The sequence below is a fragment of the Fukomys damarensis genome, unplaced genomic scaffold (genome assembly GCF_012274545.1).
Source record: "Fukomys damarensis isolate Sample0158 unplaced genomic scaffold, DMR_v1.0_HiC HiC_scaffold_27, whole genome shotgun sequence".
Taxonomy (NCBI): domain Eukaryota; kingdom Metazoa; phylum Chordata; class Mammalia; order Rodentia; family Bathyergidae; genus Fukomys; species Fukomys damarensis.
In genome coordinates this window covers 24,988,768-25,005,684 of record NW_022900939.1, presented here as the reverse complement: position 1 = coordinate 25,005,684, position 16,917 = coordinate 24,988,768, and the positions used below count along the sequence as shown (strand labels likewise).

General features: G+C 40.8%; 1 protein-coding gene and 1 non-coding gene across 2 annotated transcripts in view; both read left to right on the top strand.

Moving 5' to 3' along the window:
- The window catches only part of Fbp2 (fructose-bisphosphatase 2), a 24,903-nt gene extending 18,537 nt beyond the window's left edge, over positions 1–6,366 (top strand). The window contains exons 6-7 of the mRNA XM_010636127.3: positions 3,545–3,664; positions 5,968–6,366. Of these exons, the coding sequence (XP_010634429.1) occupies positions 3,545–3,664; positions 5,968–6,162 (315 nt within the window). The 3' untranslated portion in view covers positions 6,163–6,366. The remainder of the gene's footprint in view (positions 1–3,544; positions 3,665–5,967) is intronic.
- LOC117283561 lies at positions 4,190–4,380 on the top strand. Its single transcript, XR_004514601.1, has one exon. It is a non-coding gene; the product is annotated as a U2 spliceosomal RNA (small nuclear RNA).
- Positions 6,367–16,917: the final 10,551 nt, after the last annotated feature.

Sequence of the window (16,917 nt, the reverse complement as noted above, 5' to 3'; positions counted from 1 at the left end):
AAAAAAAAAAAAAAAAAAAAAAAAGATTTGGCTTTAGGTAAGTATGGGATACTTTCAACAGAGTGGTGGGTGATTTCCTGGGCTGTGATGAGGACAGACAGAAGGAGGAGAGGGGTCTGTATGCAGAAAGCCAGTCGGGGACTGACCAGCTGATGACTATAAGGCAAGAAACCTGAAGGAAGTCAAGGTCAGGTCTGGGGGTCCTGGAGATGTACCGTGTGGGCTGAAATACTGATTCCAATGTGTAAGCTCTCTAAATTCATGAATGACATGAGCACTGTGCAAAAGAACTTTCTGAAATGTAAGAAATATTCTCTTACATGTTATCCAATATGGCAGCCGCTGGCCACACATAATGCTTGGAGTGTATCTTGCTTAATTTTAACTAACTGAAATTTAAATCCACAGAGCCACATGAGGTTAGTGGCTACTGTTTGGTATAATGTAAATCTACAAGAAAGAGTCAAAGCTTGACCATCTGCCCCTGCCCATTCTAGTCACTGACCTGAGGGCTGTCACTGCATTTAGACCCTTTCTGCCTCGTGAAGAGCTGGTAGCAACTGCGTGTATAGGGAGCCATGGGTCAGGTGCCCAGTGGGGATGGGAAGGAGTGATGAGTTATACACAGTGGAAGAAAGTTAGTAGAGTCAACCTTCCAGAGTGTGAGCTACCCTCCACGGTGAGAAGATGCTTGATAAGAAAGTGGAGTAGACATAGTGGCTGTTATGGTTTATATCTAGATGTCTCCTCAAAGCATCGTGTGCTCATACATGGAGCTTGGCAGCAGTGGATTAGCCCACTGATGAGATGTGGGTTTTTTTCTTTTTTAGGGGGGTGGTACTGGGGATCGAACTCAGTACCTTGCACTTGTGAGGCAGGCATGGTGCCACTGAACCCTTACTCCCCAGCCCTAGCCCACTGATGAGTTTGTAGCTGACTCACTGTTAGGAGATGAGATCTGGTCCAAAGAGGTGGGTTCCCGGGGGTGTGGCCTGGGGGGGATTCACCTCTTCCCCAATCCCCTCTTCACTCTCTTCTTCCTTCCCATGCCTTGAGCCACTTCTCTGCCCTGCGTCTGCCTCGGAGCCAGCCAACTATGGACTGTAACCATCAGCTAAAATAAACCTCTCCTCCTTCCAGTTGTGGGTGTCAGGTGTTGTGTCTCAGGGTTAAGTAAACTGACCAAGACAGTGGCTATTCTCACCACCAAAGTGAAAGGTAACTTCGTTTGCAGGAAACAAGAATCTCTTTGAGAATCTTAGTAAATCTTTTGATTGAAAGTGGACCAAATGGGTAGCACTGCACACCTTCTGTCTCTGCTGAGACACCCAAGGCAGAGAGCAAAATAGTAGGTTAGTAGGCAGCTTTTAGAAGTGATCCCACCTAACACATCAGCACAGAACAAGGTCCTTATTTTGTATTAGGTCCTGTACTAAGTGTTGGTACATGTTAACTCATTTAGTTTTCACAAAAGTCCCATGAGATGTTATTATTCTCATTTTAATAATAAAACCACATCACAGAGAAGCTAAAGAATTTCCTGAAGGCCCTGGCATAGAGAGTGGAGATGCTGGCTCAGTATGCAGGTCTGGGTTTATAACTGCTATTAATGAGCTAGTACATCAAAAAGCTGGAGGTCAAGAGCAGGATGAAGACTGCAGAAAGTCAGCGAATATGAAGACTGGAACCATTGTCTCAAGACATGGGACTAGACAAATTCCTTGAGGGATCAAGTTCAGGTGGGAAAGGAAGAGGAAAAGGAAATACTGTGAAAGAAATACTGATTGGCTTTAATGCTTTGAGCCATTCTACAATATTGGAGGTGATCCCCAAAAGGAGGCAAAAGCCAGTTCTTAAATTCAAAGAATTTACAACCTACTGTATTGTCAGTGGCTATGTCTTTTTTTTTTTTTTTTTTTTTTTTATACAGGGTCTACCTTTGATCAAAAACTTGACCTGGAACTCACTATGTGGCCCAGGCTGGTCTCGAACTCACAGCGATCCTCCTGCCTCAGCCTCCAAGTGCTGGGATTACAGACATGCGCCACCATGCCCAGCGGCTGTGTCTTTTAAATAGTATATTACCAATAAATGCTTACTTATATTTAGAAAATATTGCTAGCAAAAAAATACAAGTGTATCAGTTATCTATTGCTATGTAACAAATCATCCCTAAATTTAGAAGTTTAAACAAAAAATACTTAGAGTCTCATAGTTTCTGTGGGTGGGGAATTCAGAAGGGCTGTCACTGGCTGGGTCTGACTCAGGGTCTCACATGAGGCTGCCTTTCAGATACCTGCTGGGACTCCAGACTTGCTTCCTAGCTCCTTAGTACGGCTTTCAGCAGGTGGTCTCGATTACTCACAGACTGTTGGGTGGAGTCCCCCGCTCCTTCCCTCAGGACCTGGTGGCTGGCCTCCCACAGTATGGGTGACCCAGGACAGCAAAGGAAGCCAAGTGTGTCCAAAATGGAAGTCTCAGTGCATTTCTAAATGACCATCAGAAGTGATTTACCGTCATTTCTACCGTATTTGAATGATCAGAGTGCTCACCAGAAGCCTCCTGTGTTTGGAAGATGGGGCCTGGTTACAGGTGGGTCGCTGAGGGCATGACCCAGCAAGGTACATCTCCCTGCAGTTCCTCCCTTCTCTCTCTGCATCCTGAGGTAAGCTGTTCTCCTCCATGCCACTTCCTTCACCGTGCCATTTCTGTGCTTGAGCCTGCCTACCAGGGGCTGTAACTTCTGAATTCATGAGCCAAAATAAACCTCTCCTTCTCAAAGTTGTAGTTGTCAGGTATTTTGTCCCAGTGATGAGAAAGTGACCAAGACAATAGACATAAGCAGTATAAAAATGAAGGTCATAAAGATGCACAACTCTCAAGTTTTTGACTGTCCCTCTTCTGCATTTTTTGTCTTATCCCTTTGTCACCTTCCTTTGACCTATGAATATATTCAAGTATATCATTAAAAAACAAAAACAATTGAGTAAGTATACTTTTTCTCATATTTCAGAAAATGATTAAAATCACAGTCCTCATAATTAAATATAAACTAAAATAAGTTTAAAATTTTTCAAAGGGAAGTAGACACAGTGAGTCAAATCATCTTTAGGTTACTAAAATACCATATACAACACAAATACTCTGTACAGAATTGTAATGCTTCCTGTTCAAGGGTTGATGGTGAGAAAACCAGTCTGTACATGTTCAGTGCGGTTGCCACTTTTACATTTTGATCCACGGTTGGTTAAATCTCTTGATGTGGAGCCTGTGGATATGAAGGACTGACTGCTGTTACTGTTGTTGCTGCAGGATGCTCTTACTGTAAGTAGTCCTATGTGGGATTAGCTCAGTCAGCGACTGCGTTCTGACAGTCTCATAATGAATGAAATGCTCAGTTACAGCGCTTCAGTTCCTGTGTCAGTGGATGGAGATCAGAGGGCCAGGAAAGTGGAAGCCACACCGACTGGACTTGTGCCCCGAAGCTGATGTAGGCTACTTGCAAAAGCCACTGGATCTCATTGCTTCCCTTTCTGCCTTCCAGGATGGCAGCGCTCCCTATGGGGCCAGGTACGTGGGCTCCATGGTGGCTGATGTGCACCGCACCCTGGTCTACGGAGGGATCTTCCTGTACCCAGCCAACCAGAAGAGTCCTAAGGGCAAGGTAATTGCTCTGTCTCTTTGTGAGCCAGCCGAAGTCGCGCCTCCTCATGCCTGCCCTGTGGCTGCTGCGCTGCTCCTGGGTCTGCTTGTTTGTGAGAGGTCAGGGAAGACAAACACACTTTCCCGGTAGTGACTGTTGCCAATGATTCGGAGAAGAGAAAGGCTGATGTGACTGTGGCTCTGGCTGTCACTGGCCTTCGCTCCTCTGGCCTCGTGCTCATCCTTTGCCGTGAGTCTCCTTGTTCATGTCCCACTTTCTGTGGGCTGTGTCTAATTTTTCATAGCAGCTCTGGCTTGCAACCACTGATCCGCCTAGAGAATCTGATAAAAACCTGTCCTCTACTTCCTAGAAAAAACATGCACATAAATGTCACACGTCATTTGGAGAGGGCCCATAGACGCCCTGAAGTCCACTCAAGAATCCCTTAAAATCGCTTCTTGACCTTTTTTTTTTTTTTTTTTTGGTACCAGGGATCGAACTTGGGTCCTTGCACTTGGGAGGCAGATGGTGGGACCACTGAGCCAAATCCCCGGCTGGCCTTCTGGCTAAGATTAAGTGTAGTATCTGTTCTTATCAGTTTAATATCTGATACATCCTCTATCCGAGGACAATATATTACATGTACTTTTGGAGCTGGGAGATGGAATAGGAGTTTGCTCCCTCCACTCCATGCATTAACCTCATATTGCAGTACTTCTGGGAAAGGTGCACCCCTTCAGGGAATAAACATGGTACTCAAAAAAAAGAACAAAACAGAATCCCCTAAAGAGTTCTCCAGGAAAAAAAAATTCTGCTCCAGAATAATTTCTGGAAATGAGACAAGAGATTTTGATACACATATTTTGATACAAGGCAGTGTTTGCTCTATTATATTGTTAATCACATATATTAATCTGTTGAACTCACAATCACAGAGAAGTCAGTACAAGAAGTGCTGAAGGAAATAAAAGTGCAATGGAGTATTACGTGAGATGAAGTAAAAGACATGAAAATTCTTAAATTCTTGTCACATGCTTGGTTCTAATAGGAAGGACATCAAGACTAATTATTACTAATTATTTAAATGGTTATATGAGTCACAGACTATCCACACATAATTAAATAGATATGTTCTACAAGCATATGCAATACCATACATAGATCTGCATTCATTGCACCATAACCATTGCACATACTGAAAGTGCATTTGTTCCTAACCTCCACATTTCAGCTCCTGTGGTCTCTGTGACACATTTGTGTGTGTTTGTGTGTTCTTGTGTGTGTGTGTAAGCATGCACACTTGCACATGGACATAGACATAACTCCTCTGTGTGCTTGTCTCTGTAAAGCCATGTAGATTTTAACGGATGAGAAAGAGTGGATCACATGAGCAGCTGGCCAATGTGCCATGAAATCCTGGACATTTTGCTATGAACACCAGCTGACTACAACAGGGACATCTGGGATCAGAGCAAAAGTAACTTGGCTGCAAAACAAGTGTTCCAATTCTGAGTTATTTTTTAAAGTATCTGGTTCAATAGGCTGCTTGGTTATATTCTGAGACCACAAATTCCCCCTGTTGTCAGCCTCCAGAGAGAAGAAACAGGGGCGGGAAAAGCCGAGTTCTACAGACTGTCAAGACCAGGGTCTCCATGGCCAGACTCTCCAAGACAATGTGCCTTCCGGTGTCCCTCTGTGGATTGGTCAGGGACAAAACTAGCCTTCCCAAGTGCATCCACCTGTACAGGGCCTCCTCTCAAGAGAGGAAGAAGCCAGATGTTAAACAAACCTCAATGTGATGACTTATGAAAGGGGAAGGACAGGATTTCACTTAGTTAAGAAGCCAATAGAAAAGGTTGAAATACCAGCAAACTTTTTAGCCAAGCTAATACTTGAGATGTAGAGGTCCTTCTATGCCATCCCTGCCACTGTGGTTATCCCCAGAGATACCACCTAGCACTCTCAAGGTGACCTTATGATTCATCATGCTTGGCTTTTTGCTACTAGCTGGAAGGCCTTACCTAGAATAGCTTCTCAATTGGACTGCAGAATCAGTTTGCTAAACCAGCAAGAAACGGGCATCTGGATCGTGTATCTTCAAATCCAAATCAAGAGGCAGGTCTCCTTAGTACAAGGGTCCCCAGACAGGATATATGTCCCAGCCGCCCGGTCAAAGGCGCCCCACATGTGTGCAGGATGAGTACACCTGGTGCATCCAGGCTCACAGATGCTCAGAAGTTCAAACTCCTCCTCAACTCGAGGGGCAGGGCTTGGGATGTCTGGCCACTCACACCGCTCAGCCACCTGGCTCTGTTTCTCTACAGCTCCGGCTCCTGTACGAGTGCAAGCCTGTGGCCTACATCATCGAGCAGGCAGGAGGCATGGCCACCACAGGCACCCAGCCTGTCCTGGATGTGAAGCCCGAGAGTATTCACCAACGGGTCCCCCTCATTCTGGGGTCCCCAGATGATGTGCAGGAATATCTCACCTGTGTACAAAAAACCCAGGCAGGCAGGTAGTGAGTTTGACCCTGCAAACCTTTCTTCTCTTTATCTTTTACTAAGGGCCCTAAATTTAGATAAACAGGGATGGTGGGGAGGAAGAAACAAGGCAAACCTACTAGATCACATTCAGAAGAGCAACAACCAATGGCCAAAGTTAGATTCAAAAGCCAGAGGACATTCTGTGGTCAATGTGAAAATAAAAACCTGTGGCTAAAAATTAAAACCTACACGTGAAAGGAACAAATTTGATTTGTCTTCTGTCACAAACAGTGGCAAATAAGATTGTAATTCGAAATGCATCAAATCAGGCCACCAGCAACTATCTACGGGAGAGCAACAAGGTACACACATTAGTCAGGAATTTGTCTTGGGGCTGGGGTGGAACACTCACTTAGCCTGAAGGAGGCCAATGGGTTCAACCCCCAGCACAAAAACAAACAAAAATTCTTAAAATTTTATCTGTGTGTCTTAAACTGTGGTAATGAGATTCCTCCCTCATGTATTTGACTTGATTTCTTAGAAGTATTTTTGTGTCTTCTTTTGAGTAATTTTGAGTTAGACATCCATTCAGAGCTATTAAATCCCGGAGTTCCTGACTAAACATTTTCAGAGTCTCTAACTTGGATAATCCATAACTATTGGAGTGGAAAACATGGCTGCCTGTTGACAAAGGCAGATCCTGAATGGAGTTGATATTTAAGAATCAATGCCCTCTTTTCTCAACCCTTAACCTTGTATGTCATTGTGCAAGGAGATGTTTTAGTACCCTGAGGCCAGAGGACACTGGTTAAATGACTCTTCACTGTCCAGATCGCATTGAGATTGAAGTGGGAGTGGTATAGAAATCTGAAATCTCACTCCATTCGAACAAGAATTATTGTGTTTGTTTATGGACCTGGACACCAAAACATTCCTTTATGAATCATTGGAAGATCAAATCCAGAAATATTTAAACTAAAAAAACATCAGAATAAAGTCAGACTTAATCCAGAAACTGAAGAACAACACAACACTAGAAAATCTAATCCCATGATTTGTTAGACTAGAGAAAAGGCAGTTTGGGGAGGTGGGGGCCAGTAGAAGCATGGGAGGAAGCAAAGTGCTCCGTCCTCCTTTAGCTTTGGGTGCTTCCCCCAACCAAAAGGCACAGTTCAACTTGGGTACAGTTCTGTGGGCAACACTGTTCCTCGGTCTACCGCAGCTGGGCAGCTATAACAGAAGGGGTAAAAATTTTAATACACAGTTGGAAATGTTTTCTTCTCCCAAAAAAGGAACAAAGAGTTCCCTCTTCTAGAAAGAATCTGGATTCTAACCATTATTACTTCATCTAAAATGCATATCCCAAAGATTCAAACTGACAACTTCACTTCAAAATACCTATGAACACCTGGATTCAGTGAGTTTGCAGCTGGAGGTGGCCTTGTTGGAAACAAATCTAGAGGCAGCACCTCTGATAGTGGCATACCTTGCTTTGATGAGTGTGGTAGATGCTCAGGGAAACAGCCTTTGGCCATTTTTGTGCTTTCTTCTGAAAGCCAAGGCTAAGGGCTCTGTATGTCAAACAGGAGGAGGGAACTAGGAAAAAACTGCCTTCTCATTCCATTCTCAGAGGCTACGCAAGGACAAAGTGCGGACGCTGACAGAGCGATGCCTTGGTGACTTGGGCTTCCATGGACAGAGTCTTGAAAGATGTGAGGGATCTGAGGGCCCCTTTCCTTCTAGTTTCTTACTCCCTGCTGATCATCCATCTTTTTACAGTGTATCAGGAGGAATCCATTCATTCTTCCCTCTGTTAAAGATTCTTGAAGAGTACCCTACAGAGGTCCGGCCCTCTCCTGGGGGGCATAGGCCACTCACTGAGGAGTAGGTTTACAATTGTATTTTGAGAAGATGGACTTCATCAACCAGAGGAAGACACATAGTTCAAAAGGAGAAAAATCACTGAACCACTTTAATAGATGCTTTTTAAAAGTCATCTGCTTCAAATCCATGAGAAAGGAATGACTAGTATTTGAATAAAGAAAAATAAAAGACTCCAAATCTTGTTCTACATGGATTACAAAGTTAAACATAAAATATTATAAAGGTATTACAAAATATAGTACATTTATGATCTTAAATGGCCAAAAAGCAAAGCATAAAGCGAACAAAACCAAAAAAGACATAAAGTAAAAAAGATATAAAGACTGATGAAGCTATATCAAAATAAAAACAACACACTACAAAGTTAAATGAAAATTGATAGAGAAGAAAATATTTGCAACATACAACCAAAACAATGAACAAGAGTCATACATACTAAGAGAAAAAAGATAAATCATGTATAGGAAAGATTAAGGATATCAGAAGCCAGACATGTGAAAAGATAGCCTCACTCATAAGGAAATGAAAATAAGGTGACATATCATTTTTTACTTATAGGATTGTCAAAAAACAAGGACTGATTGTGTCAAATGTGACAGGTGCTGGGACATGCACTTCTATTCCCTGCTGAGGGGAGAGAGGACAGGTACAGCCTTTGAGAGGGTAAATTGGAAGTTCTGCTAACATTGACAAGTTTAAATGAGCAGGCTTTCTGAGCCAGCAGACTACATCTTGGTATCTAAAGAAGCCTATATTAGCCTTTGTGTTAGCTGTTAGCTGTCACTGTGTTGAAATACCTGAGAGAATTTACTTATACAGAGAAAAGGTATATTTTGACTCAGAGTTTTGGAGTTTCCAGTCCATCCATGTCAGAAGTCCCATTGCCTGGAGCTTTTGATTGGGTGCCAGATGGCAATGCCAGGAGCATATGGTGGCGCAAACTGCTCACCTCATGGCTCAGAAGCAAAACAGAGAGGAAGGGAGCCCACAGTCCTCTTCCAGGGTACAGCCCTCAAATGACCTAAGGATCTCCCACAAGGCCCACCCTCCAAAGACTGGCAGCCCCTCACACATCACTACCCTAAGAATCAGATCTTTTTTTGTGTGTGTGACCTTACATATTTAGTACGATGTGTTACCCCTGTACACATGGAAAAAATAAAAAATAAAAATAAAAAAATTAACATTTCTAGACCAATATGGCTGTCCATTTCTGTACAATGCCAACTCAACACAGTAAATTGGGATGACTTTTTCCAAAGTTGGCAGCACTGTTAAAGTTTCCCAAAATTCAATTTATATATATATTTATATTTATATTTATATAAAAAGACTAATAATAGCAGAATGCTATGCATCAATAGCAGCAACAGCTTTTCCAGAAGAACCAGATCTTTAACCGGGGTCTTTGAGAGACTTTCAGCACCTAAACTGCAGCAGCCTTTTTGAAAATTAAGTATTGTTTATAATGGCAAGAGGACAAGAATAATCTGAACATCTGTCTGTAGGGAGAAACCCACTCCAGTCTTGTATGAATATGGAAATACTTTTCATACTATTCTTATCCAAAGAAACTCTCAACTTCAAAAGAGACAAATGCAGAAAGAAATGTATAAACTATCTGGCATCCTAAAGACCTTTTTACTTTTAACCTTTTTACTAATGAACCTGTTCTTAACTCCTCTTTGGCTTCATTTTCATCCAGTGACATCTCATCACCTCCTTTGTCTGGGAGGAGGAGAAAAAACATGAGTACGATATAAAGGAAAAGTGGGGGATGGTACGTAGCTCTATAGGGTAGATCTGCATATTCATTAATGTTCTCCAGAGGAACAGAATCAATGAGACCTATAGAATAAACACACACACACACACACAATGAACAACAACAATGAGAAACAACAGGAAGGGACTTTCAAGAGTTACAGACTTGAAAGGCACTCATTTGGGTCTCAGGGTGCTAACTGCTCCTGAAAACAACAGACCCTCGATCTCAGCTCCATCTCTGTGAGGGGATGCCTGTTAGAGGTTGAATACTTGTCCAGTGCTGTTGACATTCCCCGACTGGGCTCAGCCAGCTGGAGGGTCCAGGGGTCTAAGCAGCTTGCTGCCAGCCCATGATAAATCAGAATCCATCGGCAGGAAGCAAACATTTCAGGGTTTCTGGAACAATGAAAAAAAGAGACACACACAGGTACTGCCACAGGTAAGTTTCCCCCGTGTTTGGGACTTCCTCCTCTGAGGCAGGAGCAGCACTTTGAACTCAGGGTCATCTGCTCCCAATGGAGCCCAGTCTCCCTGCCATCATCCTGCAGTCCTGTGCTCAGAGTAGCCAGATCCCCTGGGGGTAAATGGAGCATCCTGTGACAGTTGCTTATTCTCTTTCTCTTTACCCATTACAAGAATTGCATGATTTTTTTTCCTTTGCTTTTTAGACTTAGGTATTACTGAAAATGGAAGTGAGTCTAGAAAGCACATCCAGATTTAAATTCTATAGACGACACACACAGAGGGGGTCTATTTACCTTTCACTCTTTCTTCATTACAAAAATTGGCACATAAGCCGGCTGGAAATTGATTAAAGTTTGTAAATATGTTTTGGTGGCAGTGAATGGAAATACATGTACTTCTATGAATGGAGCCTTCCTAGTGAATTTCAGTACTTTTCCTCCTCTGATAATATGCCCAAATATTAGGATCACACAGCCGTCTGTGCAAATTACCCTCTTGTTATATGTTGAATCATTTTAATTCCTTTATATTTAACAAGGATAAGAAATTAGGAAGATAAAGACACTCATATAAGTTATTTCTGAGACTCTATTTCTGTAGTAATCAAACCTGGTTTTCTGTTCTGTTTCATGTCACTTGGCATCTTATTAAATATACTTTATAAAGTATGATAGATGCAGCTTGGAACTTTTCACAACTTTCAATAAATATAAATATCTTAAAAGTTACAAAACATCAAATATCTGTATAATAGCTTAGACATCTAAAGATCCTCACACTTTCATTCAGTTTAGCACATAGGATTTGCTTTAGAATCTTAGATTGTAGTTCCAAGATTTCTTGGACACACCCTGAACTAGCCTGTTATGGTAAAGCATGGTGAAAGTCACAAAGGAATCATTTTTGGATGGAAATTTACAGGCAAAATATGACATATTGTGCTTTCCAGAAACAACCATATCTTCTATCCCACATGGGCTTTCTGCTAAGTAAGCATATCTCCCACAGACTCCATTCCCCTCCACAAGAATTTGAGCTGTGCTTGCTGACTTTCTGCACAAAGGAAGAAGCATCAAGAGTTTCATTTGGAACTGAGGCTTGTTCATAAGAAGGCTTGCAGCTGAGCACACATGAAATCCCAGCATGTGGGAGAAGGAGCTCCATGAGTTTGAGTCTAGACTGGGCTGCACAGTGGGTTCAAAGCCAGCCTGAACTACATAGCAAGACCCTGTCTCTAAGAAACAATAACAACAGAAAAGACTTGCAAGTGATGCTGGGCATTTTGCAATCTTTCCTCTTGGTATGTTCCTTCTTGGAGCCAGCCTCCATGCCAAGGAAAGCTCAAGCCATGGAAGGAGAGGTTCCTTGTATGTGTTGTGGTCACTGGCCCGATCTGAACACTTACCAATAAATAGCCCTTGTGACAAACTATTGAGCAAGTCTCTCTGGCTGTCCTCTTCTGTCCAACCTACAGATGATCCCAGCATGAATATTGTAGAGGCTTATATGTAGGTGACTCCCAAAGCTTCATACGTCCATAAGTGGGGCTTTTGGAGGTGACTGGATGTAGAATGTGTGATACTGGGATTAAAGTGTGTGATAACTAACATAGTTCTGGGTGTGGGTAATGGGAATCCCTACCCTGAGTGTGGGTGGCACCAATCAATAGGCTTGTAGCCTGGATGGAATATAAAGAGACAGAAAGAAGCTTTCTGCTGCTGCCTACTCTGCCATGAACTGTTTCTCCTACCAGATGCCCTTCTGACAGGCCATCCTGCCTTGGAGTCAGTGGTCTATGGATTGAAACCTCTACAAACTGAGCCAAAACAAACCTTTCCTCATTCACTTTTGAGTGTCAGGTATTTTGTCTCAGCAATGAAAAAGTAACTAAGACAAATAGTCTCCCGCATGGAAACCAATACATGAATCCAATCAGAATATGTGAAAGATTTTTTTTTAACTGCTGGGTTTCCAAGTGGTTTGTTTCCAGAAAGAGATGACCAGAACATAATTCTCACTCCCCAAAGGTTCTGTAAGCACTTAAAACCAACCTCTGCAGCAGCCTCATCTCTCAGCACCTCAGAACAATCTCTTCCATGGGGTCTCTAACCACATCTCTCAGTCTCTGCTAACGTACTTACCTCTTCATCTTTTCTCATTTTCTCTCTGCTTTGGCTGATGTCTCCTTTCTCTTCTACCTAGAAGTCCTCCTTGACCTAATAGCACCTACTCCTTGAGGCTAGAGCCCTTTCTTCCACAGTGGTAACCACTGACACATACGGGGTGCTACACAAATGCCAGTTTTATCAATCTGGCTCTCCACCAGCAGAGTGATTTCTGCCCAGGAAACTACCAAACTTATTTGATACCCAGGCTGATATTATTACAAAGCCCCAAGAATTTCATTTAAGATGCAATATCTGTCATATATTTCAAGAAACTTGAAATGTAAACACCTAATACAAAAGGTTGACTGAATGTCCAGCATGGCACAGGGTCTGTCTTAGGTTTTTTGTTTGTTGGTTGGTTGGTTGGTTGGTTTTTTGAGACAGGGTCTCACTATTTGGTTGAGACTGAAATGGAACTCACTATGTAGCCCAGGTTGGTCTCGAACTCACAGCGATGCTCCTGCTTCAGCCTCCCGAGTGCTGGGATTACAGGTGTGTGCCACCATGCCCGGCTTGTCTTAGTTATTTTTACCATTGTTGGAACAAAATACCCAACACCCACAAGTTAAGAGAGGAAAAGTTTATTTTAGCTCACAGTTTGCAGAGATTTCAGTCCATTGCCAACTGGCTCCAAGACAAGGTGGCATGGCAGAGGGGCATCTCACAGGAGAAACAGGTCACATTAGGGCAGACAGGAAGCAGCGAACATTGAGCCTCTCTTTTCCCTTGTATTTCACCCAGAGTACAGGCCTATTGGTTGGAACCATCCACATACAGCTTGGTGCTTCCCTTTATCCATACTCAGAACTATGCTAAACCATCTATGTACTGATCCAGTTATCATACCCTAAATCCCATGTTACACACCCGTGACCCAGCCACCTCCCAAAGGCCCCATCTATGACTGCATGAGGCTTTGCAGGAACATCTAGATTTAAGCCATGACAGGGTCCAATCTGGGACTTGGACAGAGAAGTACTTCAAGGTAATAGCCAGTGAGTAACTATGTGAAGGTGTGGAATTACGTTTCTATGTAAAGGTGTGGAGCAAACCACTATACAGAGGGAAAACTCATTATCAATTGAAATATAGTTCTTTGCTTGAATAATGATTTTTATCTCAGGTTTTGCCATATGATTTAGCTCCCTACCTCCTGGAAAGGGCCTCATCATCTTTGTGAAAGATGCAGTTGGAATTCCCTCCCTCCCTGCCTCCTTCCTGAGGTCCACCATTTCTCATCAATTTTTTTAATTTTATTTTTATTAGTACATATTTGCATACATATTGATCATATTCATCACAGGGAATTTGTACCTGTATGTAACATATCTTAATTCTTTTTTGTTCTCTCCCCTCTCCTCCCTTCAACCTTCTTCCCCTCCCCATTTACAAAAGCTTTGTTTCTGTGTTTTCCTCCCATTCTTTTTTTCCTCTTCCCTTCCTTCCCTTCCCCTTTTTCCTCCTCCTCCCTTTTTCCTCTTCCCATTTGAACATGTTATTCCTACTTCCCAATATCTATATTCCACTCTGCACCTTATTTTCCCTTTGCATTTCTCATACAAGCAAAACAATGCAATATTTAAAGTTGTGTGTTCAATTTATTTCACTTAAGATTATGGCCTCAAAGTGCACCCATTTACTTACAAATAACTCAAGTTTGTCTTTATGGCAGAGTTGTACTCCATTGTATATAAATACCACATTTTCTTTATCCATTAATCTTTTTATGGGCATATGGGCTGTTTCCAAGATTTAGCTGTCATAAATTATGCTGCTGTAAACATGAGTATGCATGTATCACTGTGACATGATGCTTTTAACTGTTTTGGGAAGATACTTGAAGGGAGGACAGCTGGATCAAATGGATCCTCTAGTTTTAGATTTTTAAAGAATCTCCATACTGAGTTCCATAATGGTTGTACCCACATACACTCCCAACAGCATACTTTATTGATTAATTTGTTGATGATAGCCATCCTTTCTGAAGTGAGATGGAATCTGTGTTTTAACTTGCATTTCTCAAATGAATGGTGATGCTGAGCATTTTTTATATATTCATTTGCTGTTTGTATTTCTCCATCTGAGAAATAACTATTCACTTCAGATGCCCATTTTTGGATTGGGTCTTTAAATTTGGGTTGTGATTTTTGTTTGTTTGTTTGTTTTAGTATTTTATGTATTCTCCTTTGTCTGAGAAGTAACTGGTACAAATATTTTTCCCATTCTGTGGGTTGTCTCTTCACTCTGTTGCTGGTTTCTTTTGCTGTGCAAAACCTTTTTAATTTGATGTGATATCCCAGATATTGATTCTAATATTTCCTATGTGATCAGGATTTTATTCATGAGGTCTTTGCCTACTATTGTATCTTCTAGAGTTTTATCTATTCTATCTTCCAGTAGATTGTTTCAGATTTAATATTTAGGTCTTTGATCTATTTGGATTTTAGTTTAATGGTGGGAGATGTGGGTCTAGATTCAATTTTCAGCATGTTGAAATCCATTTTTTCCCAGCATCATTTATCAAAAACGCTATCTTTCTGCCAGTGAAGGTCTTTGGACCCTTTGTCAAAGATAACTAAGTGTGCTTAGAATTGTTTCTGCATCTTTTATTCTGTCTCATTGATCCTCAGATCTGTGTCTTTTGTTGCTTTTTGTTTTATTTTTTCACCAGATCTCTTTTTATTAAGTTTATTGGTGTTTTTTAGGTGTACAGTACAATTACATTCATCATTGGGATCTTGTACCTTTACATGATGCATCTTGGTTCTTCTTTTTTTGTTTTGATTTTTTGTTTGCTTTTTTTCTTAATGGTTTATTTGTTTCATTTTGTTTTTTGCCAGTACCATGTTGTTTTTATCACAGCATCTTTGTACCATAATTTTAAATCAGGGATTATGTTGCCCCTGGCTGACCCTTGCTGCGCAGAATTGTTTTTGTTATTCTAGGTTTCTTCTAGTTCCATCTGAATTTTAGGGTTGTTTTCTCTAGTTCTGTGAGCTATGTTATTGGTATTTTGATTGAGATTACATTAAATCTGTATAACAGTTTTAGAAATATGGCTATTTTTAACATATGGGTTCTGCCTATCCAAGAACACAGAATATTTTTCTATTTTCTGATATCTTCTTCAGTCTCCTTTCTCAGGGTTCTGTAGTTATCAATGTCTGAGTCTTTCACTTCTTTTGTTAGATTGATTCCTAAATATTTCATTTTTCTTGATGCTATTGTGAAAGGTGTTGCTTCCCTAATTTCTTTCTCAGTGAGTTTGTTATTTGTGCACAGAAATGTTATTGATTTTAGAGTGCTGATTTTGTGTGCTGTTACCCTGCCAAATTTGATTAATTCTAGTAGTTTTTTTGTTGTTGTTGTTGTTTTTGGAGTGTCCTATGTAGAGTATCAAGTCATCCTCAAATAATGATAGTTTAACTTCTTTCTTTCCTATCCATAATTCTTTTATATCTTTATTTTGTCTAATTATTCTGGCTAATGTTTGCAGAACTATACTGAGCAAGAGTGGTGATAATGGGCAACAAAGAAATATCAGAATTGAACCATATCTTCAAACAAATGTAATTTAAAATATCTACAGTTTTCCACCCAACAGGGACAGAATATGCATTTTTTTTATCACCACATGGAACTTTTTCCAAAATAGACCACAGCTTAGAATTACACATACTAAATAAGTACTAAAGAATCAAAGTAATCTCATGCATATTATCAGACCATTGTAAAATAAAGCAGAAATCAATGGCAAAAGAAATAACAGATTATGCAAACACTTGGAGATTAAATAATACACTCTTGAATAATCAGTGGGAAATCAAGAAAGAAATGAAAATGTTCCTAGGATCTAAGGACAATGGCAGCACAACATACCAGAATCTACAGGACACAATGAGAGCTGTTTAAAGAGGGAAGTTTATAGCTATGAATGCCCATATTAGAAAAACAGAGTGATACCAACTAAATAACCTAATGATGCACTTCAAGGCCCTAGAAAAACAAGAATTCGAAATACACTTTTCTTACTTGATACAAGGAAGAAAATTATAAATATGAGCATAAAAGCAATGAAATTGAGACTAAAATATACAAATGATCAATAAATCAAAAGGTTTCTTCTTTGAAAGGATAAACAAAATAGATAAATCCTTAGTCAAATTTACTTTAAAAAGACTAGTATCATTCATAAATACAAAAGATGAAATCACACAGATATCACCAAAATCCAGAGGCTTATAACAACTTTGAAGACCTATATTTTAATAAATTGAAGGACTTAGAAGAAATTTACCAATTCCTAAACATGTGTGAATTACTAAATCTGAACCTAGAATATTTTTTTAAAAACTTAGTAGTCCAATAGCATGGAATGAAATAGAGGTAGTAATTTTTAAAAAATACCAACAGAGAAATAACTAGGACCTTATGAAGTCACTGCTGAATTTTACAAGAACATCATGGAAGAAGTAATGCCAATAGGCTCAAACTCTTCCAGGAAAAG